Source organism: Coregonus clupeaformis, chromosome 29 (genome assembly GCF_020615455.1).
Source record: "Coregonus clupeaformis isolate EN_2021a chromosome 29, ASM2061545v1, whole genome shotgun sequence".
Taxonomy (NCBI): Eukaryota; Metazoa; Chordata; class Actinopteri; order Salmoniformes; family Salmonidae; genus Coregonus; species Coregonus clupeaformis.
The window spans coordinates 31,115,967-31,141,802 of record NC_059220.1 but is presented as its reverse complement, the minus strand read 5'-3'; the positions used below and the strand labels follow the sequence as shown (position 1 = coordinate 31,141,802).

Below are 25,836 nucleotides of genomic sequence, written 5' to 3'. Positions count from 1 at the left end.
ACAAAATGTGGAAAAAGTCCAAGGGTATGAATACTTTCTGAAGGCACTGTATACGTTAGATGTATTTATCTGACTATCTCTCTTCTCTCTTTGCTTAGTGTTGGTGGATGAGGTACCCTATGCGGATGAAGAAGAGGGGGAGCAGTTTGAATTTGACGACAGTGGGGATGAGGTCCCTGAGGCAGACCGGCCACCCCCCGCCCCTCCGGCCCCTGACTACGGGGCCCAGGCCCAGGTCAATGGTGTGGCCCCCCACCCAGAGCTAGAAGGAGCAGACCCCGAACCCCACCCAGAGGGGCAGCCCTCAAACCCAGACACAATTACTGCTACAGTGGCAGCATCACTTCCAGTTCCAGTAGCCATGGCCACAACAGACACATCAGCTGTGGCTACAGCAGAAGGGGGAAAGGCTTCAGCAGTCCCAGTCCCAGCTGACACAGACAGTGACTTACCCCCTCCTCCACCTCCAGAGGACTCCACTCCTGTAGGAACAGACTCTGTTGGTTAGTGGAAACAACCATTCAGTGTTCCTCTAGCACATGGAGATCTGAAGATATATATACCTCCACAACCATATCGTTGCTCCACACTGAGTGGGTGCTGTACAGTAGATGGTGTCATGCAATCCATCCTTAGTGTATGTTGTGACTATTGCCTCCACATGTTCTATTACCTCATTCTGGCACATGCTCCATGTAAGGCAGGGGTAGACAATAGCATAGCGTAGCACTGCCCGTCTCACTCCTGATGCCTGGTGTCGCTGGCTGCCTGGTGCAGGGTGGTTTCATAATATAATATATGCCATTTAGAAGACTCTTTTATCCAAAGCGACTTACAGTCATGCGCACCTACATTTCTATGTATGGGTGGTCCCGGGAATCGAACCCACTACCCTGGCGTAACAAGCACCATGCTCTCTCTTCCAACTGAGTTACAAAGGACCCACACACAGTTTGACACCAGCAGGATACTACTGCTCTCTCTAGCTCATCCTCATGCTAACACATACATTCCATGCTCTTGCCTCTCTCTAGCAGTCATAGCCCAAGTTCCTATGTCTCTCCCCCTCTGACACTTATAGCCCAGTCCAATTGAGAGTCCAGGCCCCTCTCCATCAGCTGTCCAGTAGTGTTTGCCCTTCAGCATATCTGTCTGTACACTCCTAGGAAAAAAGGGTTCCAAAAAGGTTATTCGGCTGTCCCGATAGGACAACACTTTTGGGTTCCAGGTAGAACCCTTTTGGGTTCCATGTAGAAGCTTCTGGGGCAAGAGTTCTACATGGAACCCAATAGGGTTCTACCTGGAATCAAAAAGGGAAAACCTAGTCAGTTGTACAACTGAATGCATTCAACCGAAATGTGTCTTCTGCATTTAACCCAACCCCTCTGAATCAGAGAGGTGCAGGGAGCTTCCTTAATCGACATCTGGGGAGCATTTATTGGGGGTTAACTACCTTGCTCAAGGGCAGAATAGCAGATTTCTCCACCTTGCCGGCTCAGGGATTCAAACCAGTAACCGTTTGGTTACTGGCCCAACACTCTTAACCTCCAGACTATCTACCTGTAGTGTGTTCTAGTGGGATATTTATATCTTCTGACACCAGGGCCTGAGACGAGGCCTCTCGCTCTGCTGTCAGACCGTAAACACATAGCTGTGTGTCTGTGTCTGAGCCAAGCAGATTGGAGTATTAAGAGAAGAAGGCATACAAACTGAGATTTGAAGTAGCGGCAGTTAAATATTGTATCTATTTGCTGTAAATCACAGTCACAGTATTCTTCTTCAGTGTTCAGCAGTGATCAAAAGTTGGAGTGCTTATTCACTTAACCAATGATAGACATGATGTGGTATCATCAAAGTGCTTTTATGAAATGTTATGTCAGTACCTTTTAGTATTTTGCAACTGCAAAGTAATCCAGTACCAAATGAGTTCCAGCACATTCAGAGCATCCTGCAACTGTAGCTGGGGATCATTTGGGGCTAACAGACTGTGTTACATTTCCATTGCAGATAAGGAAGTGTCCAACGATGACCCTCCCCCTCCCCCTGCCAACCCCAGGACCACCTCCCAGAAGAATGTCAACCCCTACTCTGTGATTGACATCACCCCCGTCCAACTACAGCAGCTGGAGCAGCAGCATGGGCTTGCCCCTTCCTCTTCCTCACCTGTTGAGAGAGTGGGAGGAGAGGGGGAAAAGGAGAGGGAGGGGGAGGGACAGGATGTTCCCCCCGCCAGCCCCCCCTGTGTCCCCCCGGGCTACTCTGTGCCCGTGCCCTGTGGATACGCCACCCCCTCTGGCGTGCCCCTCATCACGCCAGCCTACACCACGCCCGTCATCATCCGACACTTCTCTGTGGACGAGGACGGTAAAGGAAGAACCCACCCAGAGTGGAAACATGTAGAAGGATTTGAACAGATGTTCCTCTTCTATTCTTTCTACTCTGTTCTGCGTTCATATTGCAAACCTCAGAATATCATGATGTACTGTATTTGATAGATTGTTTCTACAATGAACAGAGCACTGAAAAATGTGGTGGGCATGACTGTTTAAACTTTGACATCCTTTCCTATGGAGGAATTCCCCCGTCCTCTCCCCCTTCTCCCCTACTGACTTTGGAATGAGAGGCTATGACACCTGTATGCTCTGTACTCCCAACTCCTTTTTCCTCTGCTTTCTCCATCACATTCCTTTTTTCCTAAAGCCTTGCCACAAGGAAGTGGGGGATAAATTTAGCCGCCCACTAAATTCAGTGTTGGCTGTGAGGATTTTCCTGTTTTCTCTCAAATGTTACAGTAGCACTTTTCAAATTCGTGGCTTGGCCAGTCTGGGGGAAAATTGCAGTGTAATTTAAACTAAAAAAACATATCACAGAGAGTCACCCCTGTTAAAAATGCTAAGACATTTGGAGTGTTTTTTAAAGTCTTTTAAAGGGTATATTCTGGAGTTAAAATGGCAATACATTGACCGATTGTTCCAATATACTGTAAGGTTGTTCTGTAGGAAATATTCTGAAACGTAGGCCTATCATTGCAGATAATATATCAGATAATATATAAATATATCTGTTTATCATTGCAGTTTTTAGAATGAGCGATCTAATCTGAAGTCCTTATCAATATTTATCGATTTCAGGTCTTATTTTTTAATCTTTGATACAAGTTTAGTTTAGTGATGGCTGCCCCCTGGTGGTACATAAGGTTTAGTGCAAACTGCACATTTTATATGTCATGTTTTTTGTTAGTGAAGGAATAATCCATGTTCATTACTGTTCTCTCTCTCTCCCTTCAGTTACTGCGGTGGGGACATGCAACACTTCTGTAGACAGGTGAGTGACTCTCCTGCCAGGCTCTTTCTTCACAGATCTGCTTTATGTCAGACTGAAGTTGATCTGCCAGAATTTGTGATTATGTGGAATCTTGGTTATTTGCATTGGAATAGCAGATGGTTACAATTTCTCTTTTCATTCAAGTGTCTTCAGTGAAGAGTATCCTGCCATCAGAGAGGAGGATGCTTTGTCTAAATGGGTGTCGGACCCTGCAAACACAGCCTGGATGGAAAGTAAGTACTCATTCTCTTCTCATTTAGCTACCAATGAGAAATGTGTAGTTTTCTGCCATTTTCTGTCCTGTTTCCATTTGTATTTACCTAGTATTTACTACAGAATTGTGGTAACAATGATGCATACTTTTATGCCTGCTTAGAACACCACAGGACAGGCATTATGGTTTTGAGTCCATCCTGAGTCCACCATGCACAATGCATGATTACACAGTGGAGTTTTCTTAATTTTTTCTCTCTTAGGAAATCCCAGACACTTCCTTCCTCTAGCTCCTTTTTGCGGAACTGGGCCTTTGTGGGGTCTTTCCTCTTGCCTTTCCTCAGTTCCCTGAGACTGTATTCTGTCCATTGTGTGAAGATTTGTTGCACATTGAAACCTTAATTCATTCAAACATGGTTGCTTTGTCATTTAGATCCAGATGAAGTAATTTATGATGACGTGCCCAGAGAGAACTCTGATTCAACTACAGGTTAGTGCTGCATTCTTTCTGTACTTATTTTATCATTCTTTCATTGTACTGTCGTTCCTCTTTTGCCACAGTGTCTGAGTAATTCTGCATATTGATGTCTTTAACTCTTGCATTTCTAAATGTGCTGGAATTATTCATCAGATTAATGTCATGTGCCCCTAATCAAACTGTGTTAGGCTATATACTATGTTCAGTTGATGCACTAGAACTGCCATATAGAATTTGTTATTCATGCCAAGGAAGTTTGATCTGAATATAAGCATGCTAACTTACTGTACATGAACACAAAGTGTACCATTGCAGTTGAATAAATATTTCACCCTGATTTTAATGCTGTTCCCCTTGGTTTTAACCCTTTGCCCTGCCAACCCCCCTCAGAGCCAGATGAGATGATCTATGATGATGTGGAGTTTGGGGAGGAGGGCTGCGGCAGCTCCCTGGACAACGGTTGGAGCTCCAGCGAGTTTGAGAGCTATGACGAGCAGAGTGACGGGGAGGGCCATGAGGAGAACGGCCTGCCTGATGCCTTCATGAGAGGGAAGCCATCACAGAGGAAGACCACCCATGTGTGTAAACCAAGCACCTTACCCCCCTCTGTCTACAGACCTGTCCATCTGGGTGGGGAGGGAGGGAGGGAGGGAGAAGGGTGGAGGGGGAGAGAAGAGTGGGAATTTGGGTACAAAAAATTGAGGACAGGAGGGGAATATACAGTAATATACTAAAGAAAGGGCAATATTCTATAGGGAGTCGAAGATTGAGAGAGAATATGAAGGTTATGTGCAGATGGACGCCACAGAAGGAGATAAGCTAAAGAAGGGTAGTTTATATTGGCATCTTGAACAGATGAGGAAGTAGAATCAGTGAGACACAGTGAATATCTAATAAACGATCATATCCAGTTAAACAGGAGATTAGCAAACATTTTCCAAACATATTTCAAATGATAACTACTTGAGCTAATGTAAATACATTGTAGGCTTATTCTTGCCTTCTGGCTGCATGTGTTATTACTGTGCTCTTGATAATATACAGTTCATTTGTATATTTGGTTTGAAGTGAATGGCCCACTTGTTTTTTCAGCCCAGAGGTCTTACCAGGGAAATCCCACTAGTATTACTCAGCTGACTGCACAGAGTGACTGCTTGGCTTCTGTAGGAGAGATTGGCCCTGTTAAGATTAGTATGTGGGGTGGGAGACAAAATAGGAGTGAGGAGGCAAGGCCTTAGCTGAGGTGAGGGTGGGCGGGTTGGGATGGGGGTATGATCTTCTCTGGCTGAGCACCTTCAAAGGAACGTTCTGGTAACGCTTCACATTGCTCTGCTTTCGTTTAGCTTTCTCAAGATCTGACACGCTTGAAAGAACACTATGAGAAAAAGATGAAAGATCTTATGGCAAATACAGTGGGAACGGTAGAGCTGCAGCAGATAAAACAGAAACACGAGCAGAAGGTAAATGTTATTGTCCTGGTCGGTGTGTGGGTTAGGGTTCAAGCCTCCTTCGCGTCCTTAACCCCTACCTCCCTCACGTTGTCTCTCACCGACTGACTCAGACCTAGTTTACCTTCATCCTGCTCTTATGACTGGTGGTGGGTTTGTGTCTACTGCATCGACCTGTGCCACTAACTGTATGGGTGTTATGGCCACTCTGCATCTCCTTAGTGACATGCCTTTAGTTCTACAGCGTACTGAGACACCAGTGCAGCTGAGTTGTGTGTAGGCCTAGACAGGAGGTGTGTACATGGTCATCTCCGTCCACTCATTGGATAATGATCCAACAGAACACTTTCAAACAAATCTATGAAAAAAGATAGTTCTACTATAAATGTATACATTTCAGCAGACAGTTGTAGCAGTCTAGGTAAATCTTCTTAGACCCTACCCTAGCTAATCAAAGTGCCTCTAAACTACTTACATTCCCTATTTACAGTTAAGTACTTGTCACTTCAAGCTCTTATGCATATGTGAGAATCCTTTAGTTTAGATTGACTCAGTTCAGTTATGTCACAGTTGCTGTCTTGCTCTGGTCCACCCTGTTATTATCCCTAAGATCCTGTTCCTGTATTTACATGATCTGCCATCTTCCCTTCTCTCCTAACACGGCTCCTGTCTCCTCCCTTAAAGCTTCAGTATCATGTTCACTGTGACTGTGTGCTCTGAGTGCTATTTACTGTTGTCGATGTACCTGAAGATGCAAAAGCTGGTGAAGGCAGCGAGAGATGGGACCAAAGACGGCCTGGAGAAGACCAAAGCAGCGGTGAAAAGGGGACGGTCGTTCATCAAGACCAAAACCCACTGTCATGGTAAGAGTAAGAGCAGAACAGGTCCTTTGTGCACATTAGTCAGTTAATTACATTAGTGTATCGGGGATCTGGGATGAATTGCAAGCACTTAACGTTGTAACGGGGAGTTCATCCACTAACAATGTGTAGTAACCTCCTGGGTGATGCTGATCTGATTTGAGTTGACCACGTCTCCTGTGTGTCTCAGAGAGGAAGTCGACCTGTTTTGAGGATGAGGAGTCGGAGCTCTTCATCGAGGTGGAATGCTTCAACATGGAGCCAGTGCTCTGTCCCGTCCCCGAGGGGCTCTCACAACAACAGGTGGTGAGGAGGTGTATTCTGGGCTCCATATTAGAGAGTGAGAAGAACTATCTTGATTCACTGAAGCGGATTTTAGAGGTAAGTTAATTACAGTTGATACATTTCATATAACTTTATAGTGATTTCTTCAAGGAAAAGAGTTCCCACCACCCACATCCTTATCCTCTCTCTTATCAGCAATATGAAAAGCCACTTTCAGAGATTGAGCCCAGGTTGCTAAGCGACAGGAAGCTGAAGATGACATTCTATCGTATTCGGGAGATTCTCCAGTGCCACGCCCTGTTCCAGATCGCCCTGGCCTGCCGCGTGGCCGAGTGGGACAGTCTGGAAATGATCGGGGACGTCTTTGTTGCCTCGGTGGGTTGGTGGACAAGTGAATCCTGTGCTGGGGGACCTAGGAAGGATTCAATTCCTAATATTCCATTTAAGATTAATGGCTGGAAGAGTAAACCATTTAACAGTGGTCTATTGGTCAAAACTAGTGGGACTGAAAAAATCCTATACTCACGCAATGTCCTGCACTGTGCTTCACCATTTAGCACAACACTCACTGAAGCTATAATTCAAGTTTCCCATGACCCAGTGTTTTTACAAATTGCCTCATTGTAAAGGAATTAGTCTCATGCCTACACGCACGCACACACACACACACACACACACACACACACACACACACACACACACACACACACACACACACACACACACACACACACACACACACACACACACACACACACAGACAGACAGACAGACACAGAGACAGACAGACAGACAAATGTGCACATAAACACAACACACAGCTGCGCTGGGTTCTTGTAGGAAGTGCTCCACCCTGATGTCTCCAGCTAACAGCTTATTTTGGGCCTAGGATCCAGGTTGATTCCATTCCTGACTATGATTGTATTGGACTATGAGGTGTTTATGGCTTGCTCTCTCCCCTCTCTGTCTCTCTTTATATATCTGGTTCCCAGTTCTCCAAGTCCATGGTGCTGGACGCCTACTGTGAGTATGTGAACAACTTCAGCACGGCCATGGCGGTGGTCAGAAAGACGTGTGCCTCCAAACCCAGCTTCCAGGACTTCCTCAAGGTCAGTCAGAGCACCGTTGTTAAAATAAATAAAAAGTGTGCTCCTGTGAAAATACAGCTATGCAGAATATGCATCTCTGGCTCTACCCTAAACATAGGACCGGGGGTTGATTTCAGACTGAACTAAAATAGTTTGTGGTGGTGTATTGGATTGTCCGGCACTGCATCAATCAGTAATCATTGATTGTCCTCCTTTCTCTCCACAGCATCGTCAGGACACCAGCAGTGACCGGGTCACTCTCTATGGACTCATGATGAAGCCCATCCAGAGATTCCCTCAGTTCATTCTGCTGCTGCAGGTATCGATTTCACTGTAGCATCCACACTCAGCCCACAGAACAAATATTACACAGATCCACCAGCAGAGGGAGCCACATACTCACTAACCAAAGAGCTGTTTTTGAAAAAAAAAATGCTGTGTAGTGTGCCTACTCTTGGGGAAGTATTTCTGCTTCTGGTCTCCAGGCACTTCACATTTTATCTTCACTCATAATTGTTATGACTGAGGATAACATTTAAGACAGCCCAATGTTTGTCTGAAGGAATCTGAATAGTTTTCAACTGATGCTATGCCACTGTGGAGAAGCTCTGGGTGTGATCTGTGCTATGTAATGCTCTGAATGTGTCATCTCTCCATGCTTTATGGCAGGACATGTTGAAGAACACCCCTGTAGGCCACAATGACAGACTGCCCCTACAGATGGCCCTGACGGAGCTGGAAACCCTGGCTGAGAAGCTCAATGAGAAGAAGAGGGATGCTGACCAGCGCTGTGAGATCAGACACATTGCCAAGGCCATGAACGAACGCTACCTCAACAAGGTACACACACACCATTGATATTTTTTTCAGACCATAGGGGTTCAGTGTATATCCTCTATAACTTGATGATTTGAGTGTTTAAACAGATTCTGTTTATTCCATTGTGTGGGCGTTAAATTGAGGCCTTGACTGTAGATGCTTCACATTCTTTACTGAGAATCCATCTATCCACAAATCTGGTATATATAAGAGATGGCTCAGTGCCTGACATGGAGGAAGGTATAGCATCAGTATTCCTTACTGTCTAATTATTGGTCTATTTGTCTGCCCAAAAGAGCAAACAGTCAGCGCATGGCATCTATATTTATGGAGGTGTGTATGCTGTAAAGTGCATTTACTGTAACTAAATGCACACTTATCTGTAAAGTGGATGTGCTCTATAATAGTATGTGTATATTCTACTCTAACTAAATGGTATGTTCATATACATTTCACCCTTGACAAGGACCACACTAAAAAGTTATACTAAGATCAAACAAATTGCTTCCCAGCAAATATCTAGACGATGTATTTATATATCACGGGGAGTACCATGCATTTACAATAAATAATAAATTAACCTTTGGGAAGACTGTAAAATCCATTGTAGATGACCTCTGACCGCTGCGTCTCCCTTCCTTACCCACCAGCTCCTGAGTAACGACAGCCGTTACCTGATTCGCTCGGATGACATGGTGGAGACAGTCTACAACGACCGCGGTGAGGTCATCAAGACCAAGGAGCGACGCCTTTTTCTTCTCAACGACGTGCTCATGTGTGCCACGCCCAACGTCCAGTAAGACCCAACGCACCAAACACAGTGACCACCTTGGCCAGGATTTATATCCACAGACAGAGCACCCTTTCTGGGTATTATTCTGATCAGCTCCCTACGGTGGAGCGAGTACCCTGTAATTACACTACACTTCACCACGCTGTCCACTGGCTCTGGCAGGAAGATCTTTGAGCTATATGAAATAAAGTAATAGCTTTAATGCAGCATACCATATGCCTGGCAATGTTAAATCATTTAGCCTACCTTTTGATTGAATTCCCTCTGAACTTATTTATTTATTCTAAACTTTAGTTTACCCTGATTGTGTTTACACCAACTCATAAAGGAGTGATGAAGACACTCTTGATCAAGTTGAATCTTGATTGAATAAATGTTTATTGGTCAGTGTGAGGAAAAGCAGTAATCCTCAGCCTGCTGTATGTCAGAGTACTCTTCCTCTATCCAGGTACAGTGTGGATGGCAGCGGCCCCCTGGGCCAGAAGTTCCTGCTGAAGTGGAGTGTCCCTCTAAGCTTTGTGGACGTAGTAGAGTTTGGTTCCAGTGAGGACATGGGTGACAACAGCCGCTTCAACCCCCAACCCCACTCTGGAGAGAAGGTGATCATCAACGCCAAGCCAAGTACGTCTCACTCACAGTCACAGGGGTCTTTCTGGGTCCTGCTTTCTATGGTAATGTGTGAAATTAAATAAGATATGACGTGTATGATGTGGTTTGGTGGTGTACAGAGCGCCCCAAAGGCCCAGACCCTGATATTTGATTAGCTATTAGCTTGGTGGTCTGGACTGGAGGTCTGAAACTCTGGCTTTTCCATTCCATGATGCAATCATTCCTTTATGACCCCACAATTAATCATAAAGAGGGGAATATGAGGTCTTATATTGAAATACTATGCAATTACTGTGCACAGTGGCTGTACATTGCATATACAGTACAGTACAGGCAGCAATACCTTGTTTTCTGTTGTGTGTAAAATCAATACAATTTCCTCTTACTTCGACACCCCCTTTGAAATATTGATGTTCTAGATGATTACTGTAATTATCTACCAGCCTGCCTGGCCAGCTCTCAGTGGGCTCAGGCCAACACTACAGGCAATGCATGACCCACTTATGTTACTAACGAATCATGGGGGGCTTTCCATCTCAGATTATAGCGTTGCAGCACCATACTTAATAACACAGAGCCAAGTTGCTTATAATAATCAATTAATTTCAGACATCAACGACAAAGCCATCATCTTCTGTGTGCCAGGCTTTCCCTCTCGAACCAATGAGAGATGTTTTAAAATGGCGCGAGTCCTGAGAGAGACTGCATGGTGTTTTGAGTCTATAAGAAGCCAACTCCACTCTGCACCGTCTGCAGGGTCAGTGACTTCACTCTTTCCACTGGATTTCCCCCCGGTCTGCTCTGGCAGCTGGCCGGCCTGGCCACTTCTTTAAACTCCTTATTGGAAACCATGCAACCATCATAACCAGACTGTATGATTTGTGGTCATAGCCATGCAGTTGCTGTTTTTAGTCAAGAGCATTCACCCTGACTCCTGACTACCAACCAGGCATGGGTAATGGGTAATGTAATGGTACATTAGTGTGCTTTTCATTTAGCTAGTGTTGTGTTCAGGTGGTGACCCTACACCCACTGGGGAAGGCAGGGTGGTTGCTATGCACAGGAGGTTGGTGGCACCTTAATTGGGGAGGACGGGCTTGTGGTAATGGCTGGACCAGAATAGGTGGCATGGTATCAAATACATCAAACCCATGGTTTCCATTCCATTCCATTTACTCCGTTCCAGCCATTATGAGCCGTCCTCCCCTCAGCAGCCTCCACTGATGCTATGGAGTAACTACGTTATTGTATGCTAGTCATAGGTGTGGTTTTCTGTGCGTGGCAGGCTGTGGCTGTCAGCTTCCTGCTTCCCCTGTTTGTCTCCTGGCCTCTAGAGGTCAGCTGTGTTCCCCTTTTGCCTTAGTTTTTCCTCATGTGTCCTAATTAGCTTATCTATGTCACCTGTGCCTTGTTTCCCCTTGAGTATTTTAGCTGTGTGTTTTCCCCTTGTTTCTCACTTGGTTATTGCGTCCTGACTGTGTGTCTCCTGCTTTGTCTCACCGTGTCTGTCCTAGTAAGTTGTTGAAGTTATCTTTAGTTTGTTTTTCTCCCCTCGTGGAGTTGTTTTGTTTTGCCTCCTGTTTTGGAATATTAAATCTACTTGCCTGGAGTATTGCCTTGGGTGTTTCATTTGGGTCCTACAACATTTCCTCTGTGGCTAAGGGGTAGTACCCCCAGCTCTACACATCTGAGACCGGAGTTCTAACCCGGCTTGTGACAGTGGCTGAGCAGACATTACCACTGCTTTATTTCACCTAGCTCTCTGATGCCTGCTTCTCTCTGTCAGTCCCATCTGTGGTGGTGCTAGTGTGATCTACTCCACTACATGTGAATAACGCCAGAGAAACTCATTCCCATCCCCTGCCACATCCTTTGATATATTGACTCTTAGTTGTATTACCAAGGGTATGGTCTACTGTACAATGGGCAGCAGGTAGCTTAGTGGTTAAGAGCGTAATGCCAGTAACCGAAAGGTCGCAGGTTCTAATCCCCGAGCCGACTAGGTGAAAAATCTGTTGATGTGCCCTTGAGCAAGGCACTTAACCCTAATTGCTCCTGTAAGTCGCTCTGGATAAGAGCGTCTGATAAATTACTAAAATGTAAAATGTTTAGCCACTGTGATGTTAGATGACTCTATAGTTTGTTAGTAGCCATGCACTTTTGACCCACGTGCCTAGAGCAGGATGACGGTCTAGCCTGTAAATGGATGTAATTGTGCGTAAGCCTGTGTTATATAAGAGTCCATTAGTGATCTACTGTTCTGCTCTCCATCCATATTGTTAAAGCTCAGGACCCCGGGTGAAGTTGACCATATGGGCCATTCCTTTTTTTCACTCATCCTCTTACCCACTGAAATGCCAGGGGATAAACAAGCTTTCCTCTCCTCCCTCTCATTGACTGCCCAACTGCCACCCCGTCCCCCCTCCTCTCCCAAGCCTCTTAAGGCTTCCTATCCAAAACGGTTCGGAACAGTTGGTGCGTATATTATGACGTAATTTTGTGACGTATTTGTTCGTTTTAGTCTTCGGCAAGGGTTTTTTCGGCTGTTCGTGCACACAACATTTCTTCTCGAGGCAAGCCAAAGTCGGTAGCCGAAGTCTACACCCGTTCATTGCTGATTGGTCAACAGTAGGGATTCTTCAATTAAGTTTTTGTCATTCAACCAAACATCTTAGTTAGATTGTGCGACTAAGACGTCAAAATTAATGACCGATTTTTTAGTTACCTTAGATTCATTCTGACTATTTTGAGGAAGTGTATACTGGCTACGGCGTCTTAAGATGGACAAACAGTACTATTGCCGCTTTTTTCTCAGCAAGCACTGCCAGCTGAACTGAAGCATGCGGAAGGCTTTACCCACTCACCCACCCGTCAGCCCTCCATCTGCCCTCTAGTCCCTGCCACAGACACCCTGATTGGGGCTGGAGACTGCACCGTCAACAGCAGCATCTGGACCCTGGGCTGACAGACAGGCAGTCATATACCTAGCCAGCTGTCTAGTCCTGACCTAGGTTAGACCCCTATACATACAGTGGGGGAAAAAAGTATTTAGTCAGCCACCAATTGTGCAAGTTCTCCCACTTACAAAGATGAGAGAGGCCTGTAATTAACTATGACAGACAAATTGAGATTTTTTTTCTCCAGAAAATCACATTGTAGGATTTTTTATGAATTTATTTGCAAATTATGGTGGAAAATAAGTATTTGGTCACCTACAAACAAGCAAGATTTCTGGCTCTCACAGACCTGTAACTTCTTCTTTAAGAGGCTCCTCTGTCCTCCACTCGTTACCTGTATTAATGGCACCTGTTTGAACTTGTTATCAGTATAAAAGACACCTGCCCACAACCTCAAACAGTCACACTCCAAACTCCACTATGGCCAAGACCAAAGAGCTGTCAAAGGACACCAGAAACAAAATTGTAGACCTGCACCAGGCTGGGAAGACTGAATCTGCAATACGTAAGCAGCTTGGTTTGAAGAAATCAACTGTGGGAGCAATTATTAGGAAATGGAAGACATAAAAGACCACTGATAATCTCCCTCGATCTGGGGCTCCACGCAAGATCTCACCCCGTGGGGTCAAAATGATCACAAGAACGGTGAGCAAAAATCCCAGAACCACACGGGGGGACCAAAGTAACAAAGCCTACCATCAGTAACACACTACGCCGCCAGGGACTCAAATCCTGCAGTGCCAGACGTGTCCCCCTGCTTAAGCCAGTACATGTCCAGGACCGTCTAAAGTTTGCTAGAGTGCATTTGGATGATCCAGAAGAGGATTGGGTGAATGTCATATGGTCAGATGAAACCAAAATAGAACTTTTTGGTAAAAACTCAACTTGTCGTGTTTGGAGGACAAAGAATGCTGAGTTGCATCCAAAGAACACCATACCTACTGTGAAGCATGGGGGTGGAAACATCATGCTTCGGGGCTGTTTTTCTGCAAAGGGACCAGGACGACTGATCCGTGTAAAGGAAAGAATGAATGGGGCCATGTATCGTGAGATTTTGAGTGAAAACCTCCTTCCATCAGCAAGGGCATTGAAGATGAAACGTGGCTGGGTCTTTCAGCATGACAATGATCCCAAACACACCGCCCGGGCAACGAAGGAGTGGCTTCGTAAGAAGCATTTCAAGGTCCTGGAGTGGCCTAGCCAGTCTCCAGATCTCAACCCCATAGAAAATCTTTGGAGGGAGTTGAAAGTCCGTGTTGCCCAGCGACAGCCCCAAAACATCACTGCTCTAGAGGAGATCTGCATGGAGGAATGGGCCAAAATACCAGCAACAGTGTATGAAAACCTTGTGAAGACTTACAGAAAACGTTTGACCTGTGTCATTGCCAACAAAGGGTATATAACAAAGTATTGAGAAACTTTTGTTATTGACCAAATACTTATTTTCCACCATAATTTGCAAATCAATTCATAAAAAATCCTACAATGTGATTTTCTGGATTTTTTTCCTCATTTTGTCTGTCATAGTTGATGTGTACCTATGATGAAAATTACAGGCCTCTCACATCTTTTTAAGTGGGAGAACTTGCACAATTGGTGGCTGACTAAATACTTTTTCCCCCACTGTACATCCTGTAACCTATTGCCCTGAGGTGATCCATATGTACTGGATAGCAATCTAGAATTGGAGACATTACAGTATGGTCATTTTCACCTGACAGAAATTGATCAGGCCATGTCATCCCCCCGATCTCGTCAATACTGATGATATTTTCCCTAATCAGTCCTCTGTGTCTCTGAACTGGCTAGCCATTTTAACAAGTGGAAAAACCCTTACTCTCAGCCTCTCTCTCTCTCTCTCTCTCTCTCTCTCTCTCTCTCTGTCTCTCTCCATAGTCCAGTGTGTTCTGCCAAAGCCACTGGTGACCTGCCTACTAAAGAGGCAATGAAAAGACAGTCCAGCGTATGATGTCACAGTTCCCTGTGCTCTGCTCTGGATGTCTGTGTGCCTACCTCACGTCTGTTGTGCTCAGCTTAGCTAATTGGGACCACCAAAAGAGATGGGTCAGTTACATTGACAAATACTTTCAAACAATAAACGATGAACCTTTGTTCCTCTGGCTGAGCCTGTCATAGTTACACATTGTAAGAAGTTGAGAGTCTTGAGGAATATGCGATATAGCAGGTCGAGGGATCATCCAAAGATCTGTTTACTTGAAGATGTCACAGGCTCTTCCAAGCGTTGTGTGAAGGTCCTGGCACACTCACAAAGGCCTATTGAGGAGTTTGGGCTCTCGCTATAATGGTTTAGCCAGTCTCTTCTGCCTTTCAATCCTGGCATAATCCATTACTTTATGACCAGCCATGATGCTGTGTAGGTCCATGTACCTGTAACATGTGGCACAGTAATGGTTGATGAGGTGGGTGGGTGGCACCAGTCCAGGTCAAAGCCATAGATGAATCACTGTGCTACAGGTCAGGTTCAGCATGGCCAGGGTGCTTGTACATAGCACTCACTCTCATTATGGCTTATTATATTCTATATCAGTGTTTGTCAGAGTATATAATAATAACCTTATAACCATGGAGATGAATCATGGCCTGTAGCATTCCCATGGATGACAAGCCAAAGCGTTTCTGCCTTGACCTGGTTCCAACCACTCATAGACTTCATTAAGACAGATGAGGCATGAATATTTTAACACCATTAGACAAGGCAATTAGCTCAATACAGCAAAAACAGCATCACATTTTTACATGCTTCAGAATCTAAGAGAAATGGTTATTTTTAACCATACACTTGTCTATGCTTTCAACCAAACAAAATATTGTCTGAAAAATGTAAATATTGTAAAACAGTTCAATGATACTCAGTGACCTGAATATATTCATAAGTAGAATGATATTTTGGTACATGATGAAGAGAAAGTCCCTGAATTAGCTTCCTGTATGTACATTTGTGCAAGTACAAACATGGTGGAAGTTTCTCTGAGGGTCCTCTCTGGGCCAGCCCTGGGGAAGACTGGAGCAGTTGCCATGGAGCTGGAACACTAGGGCAGTGTGAAAGGCCATTGTAGAGCCCACAGAAAGTAGACTTGCAAAACCAGAGGGAACTCCAGGAATCCTGGTGCCAGAGATTCCCATTCACATTAACCCTTCCCCTCCAAGTTCCAATGTGCTGCCTTATGAGTGAAAGTATCTTTAAGAGCTTCCCTGCTTACTTGTCAGCTAACAGTACCATATGCTGCAGTGCAAATTGTATCGTATGATGACTTGTTGGCAGGCTTGTCTGAAAGACGAGGAGGGTCATACTCTATGCTGGAGGTTTAATGTGAGTTACAGCCTAGAGAGAAGGCTATGTGCTGGCAGAGCCTACAAGAGGCCCCCCTCTCTCTCTCTCTCTCTCTCTGATGAGTCAGGCTCTCTATCTGTGTCTCTCTGTCATTTACAGGCTGAGCGCTGACAAACAAAGCAGCCCGTTGTCCTGAGCTGGACCCACAGAAACACAATAATCACTCACTTCACTTCACTGGCTCGTTGGTTCGGTTAGGCAAGGCACATCTACAAAGATGCACACACACTTTTATACACACACACACACACACACACACACACACACACACACACACACACACACACACACACACACACGTACGCGGAACAGTAGAGAATAGCTTGGCCCCAGGAAACAGCTGTTAGGTAACGGTACTCAAGTGAAAACATTCACAAAGCACATACACACACTCGGCCACTGTGGTCCTGCGGTTCAGCGCCATTCCAAGTGAGTTTGCACACATGTCGCAGGTCTCTGTGGGAAACAGATCTGACTGTTATTGATCTTTGTCTGGCAGTAGGTCTTATTTTACCTCCTGCTTTCAATGGCCAGGAATTGCCTTTGAGATATTAATGGCTCATATTCTTGGGTCAATGGGTTTAGATGGGATATGGGCTATGGGTTCAGATGGGATATGGGCGATGGGTTCAGATGGGATATGGGCGATGGGTTCAGATGGGATATGGGCGATGGGTTCAGATGGGATATGGGCGATGGGTTCAGATGGGATATGGGCGATGGGTTCAGATGGGATATGGGCTATGGGTTCAGATTTGTGAATCACAACTTACTTCAATTACCAACTTCACTTGGTAAAACATTTGTTTTCTGTTGACAGGGATAGTTTATTCAACCCTTCTGATTGTCCAAGTCTAGATAAGGCATACATGAGCCCAGGGCAGCTGATATTTTATTCAACTTCTCTTTTGTCTCTCTTTCCAGATAAGCTGTACATGGGTCCAGGCCAGCTGTACCAGGACCTGCAGAACCTCATCCACGACCTCAGCCTGGTCAACCAGATCTCCAGCATGATCGGGAGCCTCAAGGGCAATTACCAGGTGAGCAGCATTTATCGCTGCATTCATTTTAAGGCTTGTTTTCTGCGAGTGAAAATACAAGTATATTATTTGCCTGTGTGTAAATATGTCCCTGAGGTTTTGATGTGTCATGTCGAGCTGTGGCCCCAGCAGACAGATTAGAGCGAGAGGGAGAGACAGAGAGAGAGGGCCCTGACAAACACTGTAGTCTGGTGCACAGTAGTTTGCCCAGACAGCGCTGTGTGGTGCTGGGCTGTGAGACTCAACTAGCCAGTGTTTGTCTATGTGTGAGTCCTGTCAGAGACAGAGGGCTTAGTGGTGGGGGAGCAGAGAACAGGCCAAAGGCACACAGAGAGACTCACACACACAAGACAGAGGGGGGGCTTTTGTGGTCAATTTGTAAGAGCTGGTGTGCGGAGTCAATCTCTGCTCGCCCAATGGCATGATTGAAAGCCGTAATAGATGTAGTTTTCATCCGACATTATGGATGACATTATAAGCAGTGTCTTGTGTTAATACTTTATCCGATTCTCTCTCTCTCTTTGACTCTTTTCTCTCCCTCCTTCCCTCTCTCCTGTAGAACGTTAACCCTATGGTGGCCCATGACTGGGTGTCGGGTCTGCAGCGTCTCATCCTGAAGAAGGAGGAGGAGATCCGGGCTGCAGACCGCTGTAGGATCCAGCTGCAGCTGCCTGGCAAACAGGACAAGTCAGTGTCTCACCCACACCACTGCTGTCTCTCTCTTATAGATCTCTCACCCACATCACTGTCTCTGTCCCACACATAGACCTCTCCCTCTGACATACAGATCTCTCACCCACATCACTGTCTCTGTCCCACACATAGACCTCTCCCTCTGACATACAGATCTCTCATCCACACCACTGTCTCTCTCTCTCTCTCTCTCTCTCTCTCTCTCTCTCTCTCTCTCTCTCTCTCTCTCTCTCTCTCTCTCTCTCTCTCTCTTATACAGACCTCTCATCTACACTGCTGTCTCTCTCTCACACACTAGGTCCCTATGTCCTCACTCCCTCACTGTCCCCTCTCACCATCCAGGAATGAGCACAGAGTTACTGTCACGGTGGATAAGCAACTTTAACTTTGTTCTAATCTGATCTCATGGGTATGATTGAGTCTGTTAGAGCTCTATGCTCTCTGCTGTGGATCATTGTGTCTCTCTCTTCAAAGAAGACAGTGCAGCTGTTTCATCCACTCATTACTATAGGGGAGTACTCCCTCCACATGGTCCCTCCATGGCCCACTGGCACCTTGAACTTGTTGACTCACACACTGCCTGCCATTTTTAACTGGTTAAATGACCTCTGTTACCCCTGGGCATCACGTTTAGAGACGCAGCTGTGCTGCTCTCATTCCTCTCTGATCCCTCCATCTAAAAACACCACATTCCAGAGAGAGAGATGGAGTGAGAGAGTGAAAGGCAAGATGCATGCCAGAGAGATCCTCCCCTGTGATGTGTTATTTACGTTGGCTGATATTAGCTGTTATAAACACCGTTGGCTTCCATTACCTCACAGCCCTATCTGTCTGCTGTCACTAAGACCCTTTCCACACTACGACAGACTCTCTAGAGGTTTCGAGAGAATACCCTCGGCTATACCTTTTTTAAATAATGTGAACTTGCGAACTTGCTACGTCTCTACCGCTACCTCCAGAGGTAGCGCACGACACTCGCCTGCCAGTTACCCCCCTCCGAGCACGGCAGTGTGAACAGAATTGTCTCGTCCAGCCCAACACTCCTACAGTATAAATGGTAATAGCAGAGTAATGATTTTCAAACAGCTGAAATGTATAGACATTTTCCTAATATTTGAGCCTTTTTTTATTGAGTTTGTACTTGAAATTGCAGTAACATTCTAAAATTGCCGGCTACACTGAGTCACATAAAACTATGGAAGCCCATCCCCACCACCAAAATAAATATACAATGTCAATAGCAGATCATATCAATTTTTAATATTGTGTGGTGATTTCAGAGGTGGCACCACAGGCCCCAGAGTTCTGGGGGGGAATTGTTTTCCTGGAGCCCAGAGTTTTTCCTGATCTGGTAGGCTAACCTAACCAACTTCAGACCCTATTTGTAGGGTATGACATTGCAGGAGTTGGAACTGGTTCAGGGAACAGAACCGAAAACCGGAAAAGAACAACATTGGTCGAGGAACAGAAGCAGAACCGAGAACGAAAGTCATAGCAGAACTGTTTTTTTAACCGCTTAATAATATTATTTTATGTTCTGGGCATTTTTTTCCAGTCCCACAATAAACGCAACAAAGTGCTTATGGAAAGCCCTCACTGTCACAAACGTATTCCAGTGTCTGCCTGCCAGCTAGCCAGTGTGTGTGTGTAAGCTACCTGCCCCTCCTTCTAAAGCATGCATAGTCTACTGTAGCTACTGACGTTACAGTCGTGATTCAGAAATTAGGGAGAGACATTTTTAATTAGAGAACAACGGATTAACTTTTTCAGTGCTAGTTAAGGATACTATAGTTATCACGTTTCACATTGGATTTATTAACAACAAAAAAGTAAAACGTGTTTTTATTTTAATTCTGGTGCCGCTTTGCACACAAAAGCTTGTTAGCTAGCTAGCTTGTTAGCTATCTCTGGTCTAGCTCTCGAAAACTGAAATGGAACTGAGAGTCATGATCAAGGGCTAGCTCTGGTCCAACGTTAGTTAAGTCAACTCTTTGAAGTTCAAAGACATTCAAAGTTCCTTCATGGAAGTCGCTCCTCCGTAGGTATAATTATGTGGGCCTAATTCAGATAATGCAAGTCATAACAACAAGATGCCAAGCGCGTCATGCCTAGCTCTTTCCTCACCCACAAAATTTCAGTCACACCCTACACTACACTATAGGGGCGGCAGGTAGCCTACCGGTTAGGAGCGTTGTTCCAGTAACTAAATCTGTCATTAAAAAGTTATTCATACAATATGTCATCACTATTGTGTTGATTGATTAATTCCAGTCAATAATTTCGGATTAAAAAGGCCTTCAAAAAGTTGAATATAAGCCAAATTTGATCACATTCATATTTTCTCAGAACACAAATAAATAGGCCTATATTAGGCTATAAATACATATCTTAGGCTATAAATACATGATGTTACCGCTTCATTTCCCCTGACCAGGCCCAGATGGGATCAAAAGGGATCTAAGCTACCTGCAGCTGTGGTTGTTATAGGCTGCAGTTGATCAGACTGAAGCACAGATTAATTGTGCACGAGTTGACAAATCATGAGGCAATTCAATGTATACATTTTTTTTGGGTGGCGTGTATGGGCTTCCATATAAAACAGCTCGTCGCTTGTGGCAACTCCCCATACTGTATAGATATTATACCCACATTTCCAGTCGCAATTAGCTTTTACCACATGTAGGCCAAATGATTTGCATGATATTGATAAAAATTAAGCCTGATGAAGTAATGTTGTAATAGGCCTACTGTACTTTTATATTTGTATGAGAGGGGTAGTAGGCCTAATTGTTCATTTTTGATAGGCAAACGTTACTTGATGAAGACATGCTGTGAGCTACTCTGTGCTTTTGTCTTGAAGCTAAAATGTAATGAGTGTAGCCTTCAAACGAGAAAATAAACCCTTTAGTTTCTGCACATCCTTGTGAATTGTTGCATTATTCAAGAGTGTAATGCGGTTTGGTTCCATTTTTCAAACGTGTAATATGGTTAAGATGAAAAGTCGCTTGCACAGTTGAAGCATGCTGGCTAGTGCCTATCCTGGGATATTTTATAGGGATAGTTATGGTAAATGTCCATTGCCTAGCACCAAACCCACATGTGAATTGAAAAGTTAATGTACAAATTATGTCAATTGAAATGTTGGCACGCTGCCGCTCCTTTGTCAATGAGAAAAGCCCCTAACAAGAGAGCAGGATGACATGTCCTTTCAGCTGTTAGGGTCACACAGAGATTCCCCTCCCCCCGACAGCAAGCCATGACACCCACCATCTCCGATTTGTTCTGTAGTTAGAAACAGATAAAATAAGCATTCCAGAAACATTATTTTGTTGAAATATATAATTTGATCTCTGGGAAATTAAGCAAATTGATTGCACCCAAATTGGCCATTTTAATTTATAGAATTCATATAATATTCAATAATTATAGTACCTAAAATCCGATTTGGACCAAACTTTTTTCTAACAATGAGTAAGACATGAGGAATCCAAAGAAGTGGTCAGCCCACACCCCACGCCAATCCCACCCCAACAACGAGTATATAGTTTCAGTTCTCTATATTAGTATGGAGCTGCGGCTTAGGGTATTGTTTCTTCATCCTATGTAATGTATTCTCAATGAATTTGGTGCTGTTCTTTTCCACTGTTCAGAGAAATTAGTCTGTAAAGTTGTTGGGTTTATGTCCCATCCTACATCCTGATATTACCAGGTTCTGAGCACTAGATTGTGCTGTTCCTGCTATTAGGTGATTATTTAAAAAAATTGAAGTGAATGTAGGGAAGCAGAACCGTTAATACACCCCCAGGATTCAATCTCCATGACACAGACTCTGTGTAGTGGATACTGTCACTGTCTCAACACTGCTGTCTGTCATTTCTCTCTCTCTCTCTCTCTCTCTCTCTCTCTCTCTCTCTCTCTCTCTCTCTCTCTCTCTCTCTCTCTCTCTCTCTCTCTCTCTCTCTCTCTCTCTCTCTCTCTCTCTCTCTCCCCCCCCCCCCCCCTCTCTCCTCTCTCTCTCTCTCTCTCTCTCTCTCTCTCTCTCTCTCTCTCTCTCTCTCTCTCTCTCTCGGCAGGTCTGGCAGGCCCACATACTTTTCTGCTGTGTTCAATACCTTCTCTCCAGCCATCAAACAGTCCTGGATCAGTAACCTGCAGATGGCCAAGCTGGCTCTGGGTATGTCTTAGTCTGGCCTCAGTCACAATCACAGACCCAAAGCTGTTTGTGTTGGATATTCTGTGTTCCCTATTGCTTCTCCCCACTGCCTCTGTCACTTTGTAGTTCCATAGAGGACTGTAGTGAGGGTATGCAGAGGGACAGCCTCTCTTTGCCTCACTGCTCTTTTCCACTTGTGATTGTTTTAAACTGCCACTGGCTTCGTGGCTCATTTCCAAACTCAAGGTTTAGTTGCATAGCAATGGGTATTTAAAAATCAGTGTTTACCAAGCAAATATTATTAGTTCAAATTCACTTTTCCAGCCCTGGCTCATTGGACTGTAAAATGGATTGTAAAGTGTTATGTAACATATTTGGAAATGTAATATTTCACGGTTTGAATTTAGGATCAGTGCTCCACACTGGACATAGTGTTCCTCTTAGAAATGAAATTACTCTGGTATGTCTGTGTGTGTGCAACTGTACGTGTGTGTGTGTTCATGTGTGTGTGTTAACAGAGGAGGACAACCTGCAGGGCTGGTTCTTTGCGGAGGATGATGGCAACCAGATCAAGAAGCAGAAACATCCTCTCCTGCTCAGGCAGATGCCTGTGGTCATGTCCAAACTACAGGAGTTCAAGGTGGGCATCACCTCCCCCACACCGCCTCCTCTGTCAGCCATGGGCAGGGTCAATGGCTACTTCAAAAGAGTACCTATCCCATGACCGCATGAATCATTTGTTACAATGCCATGTAGGAAACTAGTACAATCTACATACACGTGTAAAGTGAAGTGTCACGCCCTGGCTCTGGGGACTCTAATATGTTGAGCCAGGGTGTGTATAGTCTATGTGTGTTCTAGGTTTCACTTTCTGGTTTTGTAGATCTATGTTGGCCAGGGTGGCTCCCAATCAGAGACGGCTGTAGCTCGTTGTCTCTGATTGGGAGTCATACTTAGGTAGCCGTTTGGCACTCATTCATTGTGGTTTCTTGTTCGTATTTGGTTTGTGTATTACCATTGACTGTCACGTCATCGTTTTGTTGTTTTGATCGTGTGATCATTCTATAAATAAATATGTTCGCCTTCAACGCTGCGCCTTGGTCCTCCTCTATGTATGACGATCGTGACAGAAGAAACCACCAAGACTTGACCAAGCAGCGTGTCCAGGATCCATCGCCAGGGAGATCTCTAGCAGATCTCCTTCGCCTCCTCGACTGGGTCAAGCCGAGTGAGGAAGAGAAGGGCTTGACATTGAGGCAGAAGGGCGAAAGGCTGGCGAGGGACATGGAGACCTGGTCCACGGGTAGGAGAGACGCCCAGAAATTTTTTAGGGGGGGGGCTAACGCCGTGGACGACGGGCCAGCAGGAGACCGCGGCAGAGCGGCCCAGCGGATTGGCAGAGGAGGCCGCCAGGTTACGGGGGCCACTGGTCGAAGAGGGGGTGGAAGGTGTAGAGGCACGGCGAGAGGTACTGGGGTGTGTTACCAGTCCGGTCCGGCCCATTCCAGATCCCTGCGTAGGACCAGTGGTGTGTGTCCCCAGTACGGTCCGGCCCGCTCCTGCTCCCCACACCAAGCCAGTGGTGTGCGTCGTCAGTCCGGCACGGCCCGTGCCTGTTCCACCGGTGGCTGGTCCGGCACCGGTCAGATGCTTCACGCCGGAGCTAGAGCAATCCGCTCCACCAGTGTGCAGTCCAGCTCCGGCCAGCGGGGCCAGACCCGGACCAGGGGTACTTTGGGGGTTGGAGAGGGAGCGGGAATCAGGCCCGAGCCGGATCGGCCGCCTAAGCGGAGTGCCCACCCGGTCCCTCCCCTGTGGTGTTTGGTGGGCGCGGTCGGAGTCCGCGCCTTTAGGGGGGGGTACTGTCACGCCCTGGCTCTGGGGACTCTAATATGTTGAGCCAGGGTGTGTATAGTCTATGTGTGTTCTAGGTTTCACTTTGTGGTTTTGTAGATCTATGTTGGCCAGGGTGGCTCCCAATCAGAGACGGCTGTAGCTCGTTGTCTCTGATTGGGAGTCATACTTAGGTAGCCGTTTGGCACTCATTCATTGTGGTTTCTTGTTCGTATTTGGTTTGTGTATTACCATTGACTGTCACGTCATCGTTTTGTTGTTTTGATCGTGTGATCATTCTATAAATAAATATGTTCGCCTTCAACACTGCGCCTTGGTCCTCCTCTATGTATGACGATCGTGACATGAAGAGTGGTGTAAGTCTGTTTCTCTGTATCTCTGGCAGGTGGAGTGTGCGGTCCATAACCCCGAGCCCCACGTCAACAAAGAGAGCACAGCAGACACACCTGCACTCGGACACGGCTGTGTGTGGGTGAGTAGGACACCTGGCTTTTTATCATTTGATGGCATTTTACTTGAACCCTTGGTAATAAGGCCTAAACAACAATAGACGTCATAGATGTTATAAAACAGATTGTCAATGGACAGCATGGACATCCATGTATGTACATCATTGCATTACAAATGATGCCAAATGAGATCTGTTTTGCTTGTAACCAGTGCCAAATATTGAGATTAGCCATATTACTCATCATCAGCTATAAATCCCTATAAAAAAGCTTTCTTCCACTCCCAGTGAGATTGGAATTAAATATTGAACAGAGGCCCTTTCATTCATGAGCTATAAATATGAACCAGTGGCATGTTTACTGTATGAATCAGTTTATTGAGAGCCTCTTAGCTATGTGTATTTACTTCAGAGGCAGGGATAACACATCCACAGTTCTGTGACTCCCAATGTCTTCCAGTGATGGACTGTTCTCATTACAATGACGGCTCACACTTTTCCATTGTAAATTACTTACTGTTGGCCTGGATTGAGAGGGCCATTCTCTCCCACTCTATGCTCCTATTGGTCAGTCTGCTGTACAGCTTTCTGCTGGAGTGGTTAAAAGCATTGTTTGTTGTTGTCGTGGTTGTTGTTTTCTCACTTTATCAATTGTATCACAACCCCTGATGAGGTCAGAATTGGAAAGCTCTGTAGAAAGGATCTTATTTCCTAGCTGGGGCATGTAGTCTTTCCCTGTCAGGTCATGTGGTCATGAAAAACTTGTCGCCCTACTCCTAACTGTTACTACTCCTATCCCTGTTCAGGTTGCGAGCTGCACCAACCAGATGGGTCAGATAGCCATTGTGGCCATGCAGAACTCCAGCCCCAAGGTGACAGAGTGTTTCAATGTGGAGTCTCGGATCCTGTGCATGGCCTATGTACCCATGGAGCAGAGTACCCAGGAGAATGGGGAGGGGAACCCAGAAAATAACCTCTCCTTAGTGGGGAAGGCCAGTGACATCCCTACTGTCTGCCTGGGCATGGAGGAGGGCAGGTATGTGATGTCAACAGATGATGTAGTCATAGCCAACTCTGGGTTCTACTGTAGGCTAAATAAATCTGCTCATCGGTTTTATTGTATTGTATTTTATTTGGAAACACAAATCATGATATCACCTCACAACCTTTCTATGGCTCTCTGCAGTATCATAGTCTATAAGAGCAGCCAGCGGTCCAAGAAGGTGCGTCTCCAACACTTCTTCACCCTAGACAAGTCCACCGTGACCAGCCTGGTGCACAAGAAGCAGTGTTTATACGCTGGCCTAGTGAGTGGCTCAGTTGCCATCTACTCCAGAGCACAAGGTGAGGCTTGTTCTGAAGGCTGTATGTCTGTCTCTTAACACTAAAACTGCCTTGCCTTTCAGCCTATAAGTACCCGCT

At 45.4% G+C, this 25,836-nt stretch overlaps 1 protein-coding gene across 4 annotated transcripts in view; it reads left to right on the top strand.

Moving 5' to 3' along the window:
• LOC121545032 (rho guanine nucleotide exchange factor 10) overlaps positions 1–25,836 on the top strand; it is a 75,739-nt gene that overhangs the window by 22,222 nt on the left and 27,681 nt on the right. For 2 of the 4 annotated variants that reach the window (XM_041855377.1, XM_041855378.1), the window contains exons 3-24: positions 99–503; positions 2,008–2,364; positions 3,288–3,324; positions 3,469–3,557; positions 3,971–4,027; positions 4,406–4,593; positions 5,359–5,475; positions 6,215–6,326; positions 6,514–6,704; positions 6,804–6,983; positions 7,601–7,717; positions 7,923–8,015; positions 8,366–8,536; positions 9,166–9,311; positions 9,757–9,929; positions 17,151–17,266; positions 17,826–17,953; positions 22,033–22,133; positions 22,631–22,752; positions 24,352–24,438; positions 25,221–25,450; positions 25,601–25,758. In XM_041855377.1, coding sequence (XP_041711311.1) covers positions 99–503; positions 2,008–2,364; positions 3,288–3,324; positions 3,469–3,557; positions 3,971–4,027; positions 4,406–4,593; positions 5,359–5,475; positions 6,215–6,326; positions 6,514–6,704; positions 6,804–6,983; positions 7,601–7,717; positions 7,923–8,015; positions 8,366–8,536; positions 9,166–9,311; positions 9,757–9,929; positions 17,151–17,266; positions 17,826–17,953; positions 22,033–22,133; positions 22,631–22,752; positions 24,352–24,438; positions 25,221–25,450; positions 25,601–25,758 — 3,375 coding nt within the window. The remainder of the gene's footprint in view (positions 1–98; positions 504–2,007; positions 2,365–3,287; positions 3,325–3,468; positions 3,558–3,970; positions 4,028–4,405; positions 4,594–5,358; positions 5,476–6,214; positions 6,327–6,513; positions 6,705–6,803; positions 6,984–7,600; positions 7,718–7,922; positions 8,016–8,365; positions 8,537–9,165; positions 9,312–9,756; positions 9,930–17,150; positions 17,267–17,825; positions 17,954–22,032; positions 22,134–22,630; positions 22,753–24,351; positions 24,439–25,220; positions 25,451–25,600; positions 25,759–25,836) is intronic. The other 2 variants (XM_041855379.1, XM_041855380.1) reach the window with 1 other exon arrangement.